Source organism: Myxocyprinus asiaticus, chromosome 15 (assembly GCF_019703515.2).
Source record: "Myxocyprinus asiaticus isolate MX2 ecotype Aquarium Trade chromosome 15, UBuf_Myxa_2, whole genome shotgun sequence".
Taxonomy (NCBI): Eukaryota; Metazoa; Chordata; class Actinopteri; order Cypriniformes; family Catostomidae; genus Myxocyprinus; species Myxocyprinus asiaticus.
Window position 1 is genome coordinate 1,882,712 of NC_059358.1, and position 14,541 is coordinate 1,897,252.

At 34.0% G+C, this 14,541-nt stretch overlaps 4 protein-coding genes across 5 annotated transcripts in view; 2 read left to right on the forward strand and 2 right to left on the reverse strand.

Moving 5' to 3' along the window:
• Window positions 1-14,541, forward strand: part of LOC127453218 (E3 ubiquitin-protein ligase znrf2-like) — a 425,349-nt gene that overhangs the window by 347,385 nt on the left and 63,423 nt on the right. The window lies entirely within an intron of this gene.
• Window positions 308-4,211, reverse strand: LOC127453225 (membrane-spanning 4-domains subfamily A member 4D-like). Its single transcript, XM_051719471.1, has 8 exons — window positions 4,064-4,211; window positions 3,082-3,258; window positions 1,579-1,680; window positions 1,357-1,413; window positions 1,164-1,259; window positions 1,031-1,054; window positions 763-885; window positions 308-675 (listed from the first exon to the last, which is right to left on the reverse strand). Exons 2-8 carry the CDS (start codon window positions 3,256-3,258, stop codon window positions 646-648), a joined length of 609 nt encoding a protein of 202 aa, XP_051575431.1. The 5' UTR covers window positions 4,064-4,211; the 3' UTR covers window positions 308-645.
• On the forward strand, window positions 4,199-9,902 carry si:ch211-269k10.4 (uncharacterized protein LOC100150242 homolog). Its single transcript, XM_051719475.1, has 6 exons — window positions 4,199-4,327; window positions 4,832-5,033; window positions 6,177-6,296; window positions 6,488-6,544; window positions 6,646-6,747; window positions 9,022-9,902. Exons 2-6 carry the CDS (start codon window positions 4,866-4,868, stop codon window positions 9,118-9,120), a joined length of 546 nt encoding a protein of 181 aa, XP_051575435.1. The 5' UTR covers window positions 4,199-4,327; window positions 4,832-4,865; the 3' UTR covers window positions 9,121-9,902.
• Window positions 10,054-14,541, reverse strand: part of zgc:158766 (uncharacterized protein LOC100009641 homolog) — a 78,430-nt gene continuing 73,942 nt past the window's right edge. For both annotated transcript variants that reach the window (XM_051719121.1, XM_051719119.1), the window contains one exon: window positions 10,054-11,152. In XM_051719121.1, the coding sequence (XP_051575081.1) occupies window positions 11,147-11,152 (6 nt within the window). In that variant the 3' untranslated portion in view covers window positions 10,054-11,146. The remainder of the gene's footprint in view (window positions 11,153-14,541) is intronic.

The following is a 14,541-nucleotide window of genomic DNA, read 5'->3' on the forward strand; positions in this document are numbered from 1 at the left end:
CTACTTTAAATGGCCTTTTTAGCTAGATGATTAAAATTACTGCAATTTTTTCATTTGCATGATCTTTTTTATATAATGCAAATTGGTATCTTTAGCTGTACTGTTAGTATGATAACTATTACAACTAATATTAATGATAATAATAAAAAAGCTGCAACAATAACAATATATTGTGTATTGCAAATGGTAAATTGTCTGCATCCTGATGAAACCTAGTGAAAAATGGAAAGAAGAATATTTCATATTTAATATATTTAAAAATTGTAACTTGATTATTCCAAAGGCAAAAACAGAATGCACAAACAGATAAGAGAGACCAATGCAGTATTTAATGTGAGCACATACAGAACGAATCAAGCTTATTATGGATTTCATTTACATGTACAGTATGCATTTAGCAGACACTTATAAAGTTATACATTTTATAATACATGCATTCCTAGAAATCGAACCCATGACTTCGGCATTGCTAGCGCAACGCTCTACCAGTTGGGCTACAGTAGAATAAAACAAGCAATAATTTAAACATGAATAGAAAGTCATATTTCTTTATGAATTCTTTATGTCCTTCAGAGAATTTAACAGTGATTGGTCATTTATTGTATCTTCTGAAGGTGTAGCAATCTCGGCAACCAATCTGTCCCATCAAACGTCTTGCTTTATTGTGATCAAGGGCTGTATTGAAATAAAAAATATGCTTTATGTGTTTTTGATTGTGGATATTGTCATGTTATCTTTCTTTTCAATCAGAATCTGCATTACCAGAGTATTGAAGTGAGGTCTGCACACGGCTTTACTTTCCCAGTAGATCAGGATAAGAGCGAGAATCAACTCAAAACCACACAATATACCGACCATCACCTTCAGTCCAACAAACATGCGCTCCTGAGAAAGAGGAACACATTCCTAAATGGATTATTGTGACATTTCTTCTTTGCCATTTCTAATAAACACTCATTTGTACTGGTATCCCAGTGTATGTTTGCTACATGAAGACAACAAAACAAAGATCTCTCAAGATATACTGTACCATACTGCCTGATGAGTTTTGCTTCTGTAAAATAAAGTAAATATTAATATATTTAAATATAATTCAATATAACCACAGTGGTGCAACTGCATGGCTTCTATAAAATACAAGTGGATGAAGAATCACAAATTACCTCATGTGATGTATCACTATCTATTAAATGGCAGATAACTTGAGCAGCAATGGACCAGAAAAGGCTGATGATGTTGAATATGAAGGACAGCTTTACCTTTTAGGAAAAGAACATGAAGATAAAGCATTACATTTAGTTTCCACCACGATAAAAACAAGCGGTTATGAACAATATTTGCACTCAGAACACCTACCACGGGCATGAGCGGAGAACTTCCAGCTGCAAATGTCAGAATGCCGCTTGCAATAAACTAAAAGACAATAGATTGTTAAAAAAAAAAAAAAAAACGTTTTTGTCTGTTTGCTAGACTGAATGAATAAACTTCTAAAAACAAGCTGAGATGTACAGTACATGTAGACAAGATTTCAAATGTGCTTAAACTATTATATGTGCATTAATAAGTATATTCTCTTACCAGGGCGCTGGGTAAGATGTACATTAAATGAGATAAACCATATTCTTGAACCATAAGAGCACCGACACAAATAATAAATATTCCAATGCTGAGTTGTGCTGTCTGAAAACAAAGAACATTAAAAAAAAAAAATTTAAATATAAAACTATGTATGCAGTGAAGGGTTCAATACATGTTAAGCTCAGTCGACAGCATTTGTGGCATAATGTTGATTACCATAAAAATGTATTTTGACTCATCCCTCCTTTTCTTTAAAAAAAGCACAAACGGAGGTTCCAGTGAGACACTTACAATGGAAGTCAATGGGGTCAATTTTTGGAGGGTTTAAAGGCAGAAATGTGAAGGTTATAATTTTAGAAAAGCACTTACTGTACATTAATTCGTCTGCTAAAAGTCATGTATTATTTGAGCTATACAGTTATTTAAATCATCATTATTAATGTGGTTTAGGATTTACGATGTTGCGTTGTCATGGCAACGAAGGTGAATTGTATATGTTGGCTCTAACTTTCCACAGATGCGGTTAGTAAACGGGTTTATGACAGTAAAATCATGTTTACACACATATTGTTTACGTCTTGTGTCTATACTTTTGAAACAGTGAGTATTTTAATGTTTACAGATTATTGACCCCATTGACTTCTATTGTAAGTGTCTCACTGGAACACACATTTGTGCTTTTATTAAAGAAAAGGAAGGACGAGTCGAAATCAATCAATATTGTGCCACAAATGCTGTCAGCTGAGCTGAACTTGGATTGAACCCGGAATATTCCTTTCAAAAAAATTGTATTAAATTAGAAAAGAGTGGTCTTATACATTTGGACCCCACTGTATATACTATATTATGTGTATTTTCTTTGAAAAATCCTTTTCTTACAGACATTTCATAAGTTATATTGGAAATATGAATACTAATTTGTTGAAAACAGGGTCACAAATATCAACAAAAGAGATGAAAATACCCCAGATTTTTAGAATATGGTTAAAAAAATAACCTGTGTTGAATTCCTCAGTTTATATGCGTTATGTAACATTTAACATATTTATTAATGTTCTATAGTGATAACTTTAGTGCTTCTGCAGACACCGTAGTGACCACCAGAGATACATACCGTCTCAGAAGTTCACTTGAATGTTGTTGAATGTATAGAAAATATGAATTAGTTTTGGGGATTAAATCAACTCTGAGATAAACATTCAGAAAGCTCTACCAAATAACTCCAAAACGGTGCAAAATAGCATCAAAATACACAAATCTAGACTGTTCACATCTGAATGTATTCTAGCAGAGTGCTTCTAATATCTTTCTTATTTCTGTAGTTGTAATATTTACAGCTACGTCTATATTTGATGTTCATTTGATTATTTAGGTAATGGCCATAACTGTTCAGATTTTATTTAATTGATTAAATTGAAATATCTGAAAAAAATGCCACCATAAAGGTAAAAAATGCCCCTGATATCAGTTATAAGACATTAGACTTTGAAATGTTGTTGGTACCCCGAGTTCCTTCGGTCGTCCTTTGAGAAACACCTTGTATGCATCTTTGAAGATGCAGGAGAATTTGTCGGGCATCAGCTGCCCGTCTCTCACATTCCTGATGCTGGCCAGAGGAATGGTGATGACCATACAGTCATCCGGCTTGAAGGTGTACCGCATTTGACCAGAAGACACCATCTGTCGCGGGCAAGAAGAGAAATCTCGATATATTGTTCACAAACAATAAATGTTAAACCAGTAGGGGAGAGCGTTGGCTGGCATATGGGATCATTTCTGACTAAAACAAAAACAAAATAACACTCAAATATCCTGTCAAGGTGCATTCTTTACATGTTTTTATGTCAAAACAAAAATGCTTACAAAGAGTGTGAGCGGGGATGTTTTCAAAACAAAAGCGTTTTTGGATGAGATTATCAAAACTTGAGCAACTAGTGGATTAAGCGATTAAGTCATATATCATACATTAATCATAAAAATAATCAGAATATATAATGTGGTGTTAGTGTGAAACTGACCTTTTAAAACTGTGCCGCCCAAACCCACAATCTGCACCAATTACCAGTGCCACACATAACTTTAATCATGTCATTTTACTAATGAGCAAATATTTGATGACATTAAAAGAGCCTGTTTTTATCCTAAGAAGTGCATCTGTCATTTGCATATAGATGGGTTATCTTAATGTATATTTCACCAGAGATACTCAAGAAAGTATAAAAACTGTGCCAACCAACCTCTCCCCAGCAGTGTATAAAATGCCCAGACTGCTGAAGTTTCAAAAGAGTGGACTAAATACCATGTTTACAGGAAGTTTATATTGTGCACTTGATGAGATATGAAATAGAAAGAGTAAAATTAAATTATCTGAAAGAACTTTAAATGCATACAGAACATCCAGAACAAAATAGGCACTCTTTGAAATTGTTTAATGTATTCCTGTTGAAGTGAATAGCAGGTTTATAAGTGGTAAATAAGATCTTACCCGCTGGTTAACAAGTTGTGTTAGTTAGCCGTGTAGTAGTCTGTAAATTGGACTCGTTCGATTACAGAAGTGCCTCTGGGAATGAAGCTCAAATGCTGTCATCATCACAGTTCTCACATCAGACTTCCTATTTTTCAGCCAACCACATCTGAGGGTGCGTGTGTGTGTGTGTGTGCATGTGTGTTGGATGCCAGAAAACATACACACACTGAACTCACAAACGACATTCTTCATTTGTGTATAATACGGAAGACAGACAGCTTGGTAAGACACTTATTTATATATATTTTGAGACATTTAACATATTCAAATATGATGTATACTGTATTACAGTATATATTAAGACCTAATGTTTGACTGTTTATGACATTAAAATGGTTGTGGTCATTCAAAGAATGTTTGCCTAACAATTAATGTAAAATAATACATAAAAATAAACAGTAGTTTTTGTGCTTTTGCCTACCATTTGATTTTTTGGACTACAGAATTGATAGAAATACATAAATATGTTTGTAATTGTTGTAATTGCTTTTGCATATTTAATGTCTTTTATTACCACATTTGGTAACACCCAACATTTATTAAAGAAATTAATAACTAAATGCAAGCAGATGCATCATTCTTGTATGTCATAAATCATTTTTAATATGAAGTCAATTGTCTGAATAAATATTAAACTGAGGTAAAGCACTCTAATGACTTTCTTTCTCTCCAGTTTTATTTTTAATTTGTGCATTTGTTGGTTTGTGTTTGTCTGTTTATGTTCAGGAAATAATTTATAATTGCCGATTAATTCGTGAAGATGGCCAGTGCAAATATTGCGATGGACATTCAGCATCATGAGGACTTTGCAGGCGGCAGACATACGGATGAGAGTCCATTGATCAAATATTACCGTGCCAGTGAACCTCTACCCGGTGTTGTGCCAGTGCTGCACAGCTTTCTCAGGAAAGGACCTGCAACCTGGGCTGTAAGAACTTACTGTATAGCAGACAGCTGACAGAGATGTAGAAGTCATTTAGTTTCATTTATGAAGTTTCTCAAGGTAAACTTTGATTGTTGGCTTGATAGAGCCTCGCCTGATGTGGATGCTATAGGGCATTAGATGGTTGCAAAGGCATTCCTAGGAGGTTGCTAAGATGTTCTAAACTGTTGCCAGGCAGCCAGCCAAACAGACAGACAAAAAGATAGATAGATAGATAGATAGAGTTTAGTGGATGTAGCTTTAAAGTGATAGTTCACCCAAAAATGTTCTCATCATTTACTCACCCTCATGCCATCCCAGATGTGTACGACTTTCTTTTTTCTGCTGAACACAACTTATGATTTTTAGAAGAACGTCTCAGCTCTGTTGGTCCATACAATGCAAGTGAATGGTGACCAGAACTTTTAAGCTCCAAAAAAGCACATAAAGGCAGCATAAAAGTAATCCATATGACTCCAGTGGTTTAATCCATGTCTTCAGAAGTGATATGACAGGTGTGGGTGAGACGCAGATAAATATTCAAGTCCTTTTTACCATAAATCTCCACTTTCACTTCCACATTCTTCTTCTTTGCTCTTCTTTTCTTTTGCATTCTTCGTGCATATCGCCATCTACTGGTCAGGGCTGGTAACAGGTGGAGATTTATAGTAAAAAAGGACATAAATATTGTTCTGTTTCCCTACAATCAAACTATCAAATCGCTAGACATGGATTTAAACACTAGAGTCGTATGGATTACTTTTAAGCTGCCTTCATGTGCTTTTTGGACGTTCTGAGTTCTGGTCACCATTCACTTGCATTGTATGGACATACAGAGCTGAAAAAATCTTCCAAAAATCTTCATTTGTGTTGTGCTGAAGAAAGAAAGTCATACACCTGGGATGGCATGAAGGTGAGTAAATGATGAGAACATTTTCGTTTTTGGATGAATGATCCCTTTAAAGCTCTAATTGCAGTCAGAAATGATGGTCTTGAGTTACGGATTTTGTGAACTAGTACAATACAGACAGAATTATACACAATAACAACATGTTCACATCATCAAGACAACTTAAAGAAAAGGTGTGACTGTAAATGTGATTAGTTTACTTGTTTCTCTGGTTTGCTCTAACTATTGTTTTGCTTTAGGCTGTCCAGGCATCCAGTGGAATCCTGAGTTTCGGAATAGGAGTCGTGTTTGCCGTGTCATTCGAGATATATAATTTCGTGCTTACATTACTCAGAGTGCCCATCATTACTGGAGTACTGGTGAGCTTCACATGATTTTGCACTTTTGCTTCAATCATCCTAATTGGTGTGTTGCATTGAAATATATTTCAGTGCATGCAGGAAAATTTACATTTGCATTTTATCTGCAGAGACATATTTGATAAATATGCACAATGCAACCAAAATTGTTCAAATGTTCTAAAAATTATTTACTTTTTTTTTTCTTCCAGTTTGTTTTCACTGGAATCTTGTCTAATCTTCTGTACAAGCACCCGGAGCTTCTACAGGTTTGTGTTTGTACATTTTGAAATATATTTTTAATAAAAAAATAAATAAATTCATAAACCAACAACCATCAGTTTTTTTGTTTTATTTTGTTGGTTTTCAGGCTTGTTATATTGCCAACATCGGATGTTTGGTTGTGTCTGTGATCGGAGCGATACTCCTAAGTGTAGACCTCCACCCAGGTCAAAATACAATCCAATACAAGGTAATTATGCAATACATGTGTACCATTCATTCAGCGTGACAATGTAAAACGGATTATTTCTAAACATGATTCTGATTCACATTTATTCTTTCATTTTCAATTTTTATTAATTCAATCAAATAATAAATCAAATTCAAAAATGTTTCTGGATTTAAATAAATATATATTTCTCTGTTTTGTGTTTTATTTAAATAATAACACTCAAAACATTGTAATCAGGGTTCCCCTCTCTTTTCAAGGCACAATTTTCCAGGACATTTAATGTGCCACACGATTGTAATATTTAAGCAAAAACACACAAGAGGTATTTAAAATTGTGATTACTGGAGGGTAATTTTTTTTTCTTCTCATAATTATGTATTCGACAGTTTAATTAAATGTAATCATCAAAATGGTATCTAATAAAATTAATTTAATTAATTAAAACTTTAATCAAATGAAAATATTATTATTTATAATTATTTTTCAACATTATATTGCATTATTTTGATCAATTAAGTGCTTTTCTACAAAATGCTCACAGCACAATCCGAAACAACATTTCAGATGTGAGATATTGATTTAACACATTATTATTATTATTATTATTATTTAATTGCATTATACATGATCTTTTTTTCCCATTTTATGCATCCATTTAAATGGAGCTTTTATGACAGAAGTTTCGCACCTTCGTATAAGCAGCTTGCTACATGTCCCGGTGTGATTATTAAACCCCAAAAAGCTATGATTTAATTAAAATAAATATATAGTCTTTATTTGCTGCACGCTTCAGAGCGCTCTGCTCACTGTCATCTCACACACACACACGGAGCACACGTGATGCTCATGATGAGGTGTTTTCAGCGTACGAGCGGCCGGCTTCACACACTGATTTTGAAGCATGCAACACATGCAGATTATATGTTTATGATCTAATGAAATCACAGCCTTTTGTGGTTTAATCACACTCTGACATATCAAGATTTTAATTGAATTAATTGTGCATTAAAGCATTCATTTTCGTCACAAATACAGTTGTGCTCAAAGTTTGCATACCCTGACAGAAATTGTGAAATTATGGCATTGATTTTGAAAATATGACTGATCATGCAAAAAAACTGTCTTTTATTTAAGGATAGTGATTATATGAAGCCATTTATTATCACATAGTTGTTTGGCTCCTTTTTAAATCATAATGATAACAGAAATCACCCAAATGGTCCTGATCAAAAGTTTACATACCCTTGAATGTTTGGCCTTGTTACAGACACACAAGGTGACACACACAGGTTTAAATGGCAATTAAAGGTTAATTTCCCACACCTGTGGCTTTTTAAATTGCAGTTAGTGTCTGTGTATAAATAGTCAATGAGTTTGTTAGCTCTCACGTGGATGCACTGAGCAGGCTAGATACTGAGCCATGGGGATACAAAGAAAAACCCACTGCTCTGGAAAAAGACGGTGTGGTTGTTTCAAGGAGCACAATACTTGTTGACCCCTCTCCAAACATAGCGCTTATGGTTGTGACCATTATGTTCTATTTTGGTCTCGTCACTCCAAATAACAGTGTGCCAGAAGCTGTGAGGCGTGTCAAGGTGTTGTCGGGCATATTGTAACCGGGCTTTTTGTGGCATTGGTGCAGTAAAGGCTTCTTTCTGGCAACTCGACATATGATCACTATCCTTAAATAAAAGACAGTTTTTTTGCATGATCAGTCATATTTTCAAAATCATTGCCAAAATTTCACAATTTCTGCCAGGGTATGCAAACTTTTGAGCACAACTGTATGTCAAATTCCGAGGCATTCCGCATTTTATAGCTAATGCAATTTTTATGACTGGATTCAGTGATTTCATCTGTGTTTTCACATACCCTACATGTGGTAACGGCTGTATAAGCAGACTCTGATCGTTGCATTATTGAAAGTTTATTTATATACAGAGGTGTAAAGGCCGCATCACCCTGCTACCACCTAGGGGTGTGAATTAATATATATATATATTTTTTTTTTTTCAATTTCAATTCAATCAATTTATTATACTAAAATATTTTCCAGGACAAATAATTATTGTTCAGGACATTTAGGTATTTTTCTCATTTTCCATGACTGGAAAACTGAATTGCAAAATTCCAGGTCACTTATAACTCCCCCCCACCCCTTTATAACTTATAACCTTGCTTGTGTTTCAAGCAAGACATGTGGGTTTGGAACAACATGAGGATGAGTACATTTCTGAGTGAACTATCCCTTTAAGTGAGCTTCTCATATTAGTTTGTGTTTGGATCATGCAGATGGAAGTTCTGGTGTTATGTGTGACTCTTATGGACATCATCATCGCTGCAGTTCTGATATTCTGGATTCACAAAGAGAAGCGCAACAAGAAGCCGTGACTTTGTGATCTCATACATCTAATGTCTAACGTCTGCGTGTGTTTGCAGTCTTCGGTTCACTGTGGTTTTTCAAAACATTGTTTCCACTCTGTTCAGGCATTCACTGGAGGTTTAGTAACACGTATTTATAGAATTAAAGAAGTAAGAAAGAAGAAGTAACTTGTAGATGCTCGAAAAAAACGGACCAGATTCTCCTCACACGTCATCATTTTTCTGAAATCTTGGGACAGGAAATTGTCAAGTTCTATTCTAGGAATATCTAATATAATTTTAGTGACTGTACATATAGCATGATAGAATTATTATAGAATGTTTATCATGATTACTGTTAAATAGAAAATACAGTCCAAACCGTAAATGGTGCAAATAACAAAATTGATCTGAATTTCAAATATAATGACTAATATATAATGACTATAATATATATATATATATATATATATATATATATATATATATATATATATATATGTAACAGTTCAAGGACGGGCAAGGAGGAGGCGGGAACCGGCTGAACAGTAAACATAAAGGTTTAATGATATAAATGAACTTAAAAATACATAACATAAATGAACACAGTCACAGCCGCTTGCGTCTCTCTCTCTCTCGAACTGGCACCTCTGGCTCCCCTTTATCTTGTTCTCCTGCTGATCAGCTGATTCAGCGCCGGCCACGCCCTCCTCCTCGTCATACACACACACACACACACACAAACACACACACACACACACACACACACACACACACACACACACACATATATATATATATATATATGTATATCTCCACAGATTTCTTGGCTCATAAGATCCAACATACCCCAATTAAAAACCGCCATATTGGATTTTTATGTATTTCTTTATTCTTTTGAATCCTACTGTTGCGAACTTTGGATTTTTGCACGATCAGAATAAAAGAAGCAGGAAGATTCTCTTGAGTCTCATTGTCAACAATTATCAAAAACATGTTGACGTTTATTTTCAATATGGCCACCTCAGGCCAATGAACTGTTCTGAGCGTGGCATATTTTTTACATAAAATTAAATAAATCTTGAACAAAATGGGCGATTTTCACAAAAGTTGGTGTACGCATGTAAAACATGAACTTGAGGAAGTTTGCCAAGTTTGATGCCATTTGGAAGAAAAGTGGCGCTATAACAGTGACAAACATGAAAATGTATGTAACTATGGTAGCGTGGATAGTTAGCAGTACAATACAATAAATACAATAAGTAAACTTTTATGTGCTAAATGGATTGTGGTGCTTGAACCTCAATAACTGTTGCCTACAACTATATTTGTTGTATTGTGCTGAGCATTTACATTAACTGTTAAGACATATAGTATATTTCTGTAATTTTTTACTTTGATGCATTGCACTGAATTACTGTAAAATAAAGCTTTCAAAAGTACACATTTCTTTGTTACCTATAAATTACAATTATTAAGATTGACATCTTATATAAAGGGGAACCATCTTGATAATGACAATTCAATGCAGTTTCATTTTTAGTTGTATTTATTTATTTTCAAAGTAAAAAGATGAACTCAATCCTTAATAAAAACTTAATCCTTAATGGATTTTATTAGTAGTGCCAGTATTCACATTATTTAACTATTTAAAGACAATTTGTACAAATCAACAATACTGTGAAAAACAAATTGTTGAGTAGTGATTTCATGACTCTTTCTTGCAGTTCATCCAATGTCTTTGTTGTGAAGTTGCAAATATATTTCTGGAACATAAAAATGTAAAAAACTTTGATATCCGTGATGTCGTTGCCCAGTCCATTACATACCAGCACTGTTGAGGAATTTTAGTACTGCTTAGCAATCAGAATTCATATTCACAACATACATGTGAAATAGCGACATTCTTTTTATTTTACTGGACAAACATCCATCTGTGAAATGACTCTGTATTAGTGCTCAAGAACACGACCCGTCCAAACACGATTCATGTTCTTCTGCATCCAAATTCACAGTCCAACAGCTGCTTTTCTGGCATCTCATCATCTCAGTGTGTTCATAGCTTTGAAAAAAGAAAAGAAAGCGAGTTATTTCAAACCACTGACGTGCAGGTCACTGCTAATAGATCGTTCTTTATTAAGGGCAGCTCACACTGGGTTCACAGAGTTGCAGTACTGTTGGTCATTGCACATTTGCATGAAATTAAACTCTGCTCAACTTTGTCACATCGACGCCTCAAAAAGCCATCTCTCAATATATATGAATGACTTCATCGCTTCTCTGCTGTAAATGTTGTGAAGCAAATATTGCATGCTTATTGTTTCACAGCTAATACACTCAAGCAAATAATTTAGCCTATTTTTAAGATTTACACATTTTAAATACATAACAAAATTCTATCAAATCGAACAGTTTAATGTTTAACAAAAAAAATAAATAAAATAAAAAATAAATTATATATACATATATATATATATATATATATATATATATATATATATATATATATATATATATATATATATCATTATATTAATTAAAATAAAATATTATTAAATGTTTAGTTTTTTTTATATTATTTTATTAAAGATTACTCAAGTCAATTTAATGGAACTTTGTTGAGAAATTAAAATCTGTAAATCATAAAATAAAATTCACTTGAGAGGAAAAATTGCATTAGATATTATGATATAAGTTAATATACTATATTTTACTAAAAATAAAAATACTTAAAATTAAAGACTATTTATAATGTTTATATTATATTTATATTCATAAAGGGTCCACTACTTTTTTTCTATACATTTAAATATACGTACTGTATGTGAACAGAAATGCCTGCTATTTTCTACCCTGACCGGCCCACCTAACATCCGAATTTGTTAAGTCGCTTGACCTGTATGATTTATAAAATCTCTAACATATACCTTTAATGATGAAACATAAAGATACCTATAAAAGACTGTTTCATTTGTCAAAGTTTCAAAGCCAAAGGTCATCGTCTTGATGATACATCTACTGTATCACTGTGCAAATAACTGTGTATTAGTGCAAAACATATTTTAGATTTTTTGCATGAGATGCAATGAACCACAATATCAGAATATAAAAGAATATATAGGAAATCAGAAAATGGGAGGACAGAAAACCCACACAAGCTGAAGCATCACACCTGTTGACCCATTAAACCCAGCACGCAAAGTAAAGGCCCAGGTCCATTCTCATGCGTTAACAGAGAACAGGAGAATCACACCAGTGACGTCACACTAGTTACTTACTGATCTAAACCCTCTGATTCACACCAGAGTGGAGAGGCCTAACGGAACTAACCGAGAACTCTTGCTCTGGTGAAACAAAGCAACATATGAGATTAAACTACAGTTAGGTTAAACTAACTAGAGGAAAAACTAGAACTAGAACTTTTCTGAAAAAATTGTGAATGGTGTTTAGCATGGCACCATTTGCACCTGGCATTAACATGCGTCTTCAGTGACCGGATCACAATTTTACAGCGCTTAACCACAATAAATGGCAGGCATACATGCACACAAGATGAATAATAATCACTGAAACCACATCCAGTGGTGGTCAGGGATGGATTTGGACCACATTCAAAGAAGGTTTAACTATGTACAACTATGTAAGGTTGCACTACAGTCATCCATTGTTAAAGCGTTGTGTTGCGGGTTCTTGGCTTTTTCTATTTACAATATTTTGCCATCGCAATTTGAAAAACACAATAGACACTGCCGTCTTGCAATCTTGTCACCTGATTTAATGAACAATGTCCTGTGAATTATTCCATTGCAACACACTTGGAATCTCTCGTCTCTTTCCTGATCTGTTTTCTAATCACTATATAGCATCCTCTACTGTCGAAATATTTGTAAAGTAGAGAAAGAGAGCTTATTTAACTGTCAAAGTGATGAAAACCATTTCAATTATCCATCAATGTTTTAAAAGTTTGCTAAATAAAATGTAAAAATTCTCAAATCTCAATTAGAGGTAGACAATATACAGTATACAATTTACCGATTAATTAGTGCTGATAGTTGCATTATGGATCTTGGATAGTTGCATCAGTTATCTGCAGTTACTGGCATAGATGTTACCAATTAATTGGTGCCGATAGTTGCTTTTTGGAACTATTGGTTATTGGCAATTATCGGCATAGATTTTACCAATTAATTGGTGCCGATAGCTGCTTTTTTAGAAATATCTGTTATCAGCAATTATAGGTATAGGTTTGACCAATTAAGTGGTGCCGATAGTTGCTTTTTGGAACTATCGGTTGTTAGCAATTATCTCCATAGATTTTACCAATTAGTTGGTGCCAATAGTTGCTTTTTGGAACTATTGGTTATTGGCAATTATCGGTGCAGATTTTACCAATTAATCAGTGCCGATAGTTGCTTTTTGGAACTATCGGTTATCTGCAATTATCGGCATCGATTTTACCACTTAATTGGTGCCAATAGTTGCTTTTTGGAACTATTGGTTATTGGCAATTATCGGCATAGATTTTACCAATTAATTGGTGCCGATAGTTGCTTTTTTAGAAATATCTGTTATCAGCAATTATAGGTATAGGTTTGACCAATTAAGTGGTGCCGATAGTTGCTTTTTGGAACTATTGGTTATTGGCAATTATCTGCACAGATTTTACCAATTAATCGGTACCGATAGTTGCTTTTTGGAACTATTGGTTATTGGCAATTATCAGCATAAATTTTACCAATTAATTGGTGCAGATTGTTGCTTTTTGGAACTATTGGTTATCGCTGATTATCGGCACAGATTTTAACACTTAATTGGTGCCGATAGTTGCTTTTTGGAACTATTGGTTATTGGCAATTATCGGTGCAGATTTTACCAATTAATCAGTGCCGATAGTTGCTTTTTGGAACTATCGGTTATCTGCAATTATCGGCATCGATTTTACCACTTAATTGGTGCCAATAGTTGCTTTTTGGAACTATTGGTTATTGGCAATTATCGGCATAGATTTTACCAATTAGTTGGTGCCGATAGTTGCTTTTTGGAACTATCGGTTGTTAGCAATTTTCAGCATAAATTTTACCAATTAATTGGTGCCGATAGTTGCTTTATGGAACTATTGGTTATTGGCAATTATCTGCGCAGATTTTACCAATTAATCGGTGCCGATAGTTGCTTTTTGGAACTATTGGTTATTGGCAATTATCAGCATAAATTTTACCAATTAATTGGTACTGATAGTTGCTTTTTGGAACTATCGGTTGTTAGCAATTATCGGCATATATTTTACCAATTAGTTGGTGCCAATAGTTGCTTTTTGGAACTATTGGTTATTGGCAATTATCGGTGCAGATTTTACCAATTAATCAGTGCCGATAGTTGCTTTTTGGAACTATCGGTTATCTGCAATTATCGGCATCGATTTTACCACTTAATTGGTGCCAATAGTTGCTT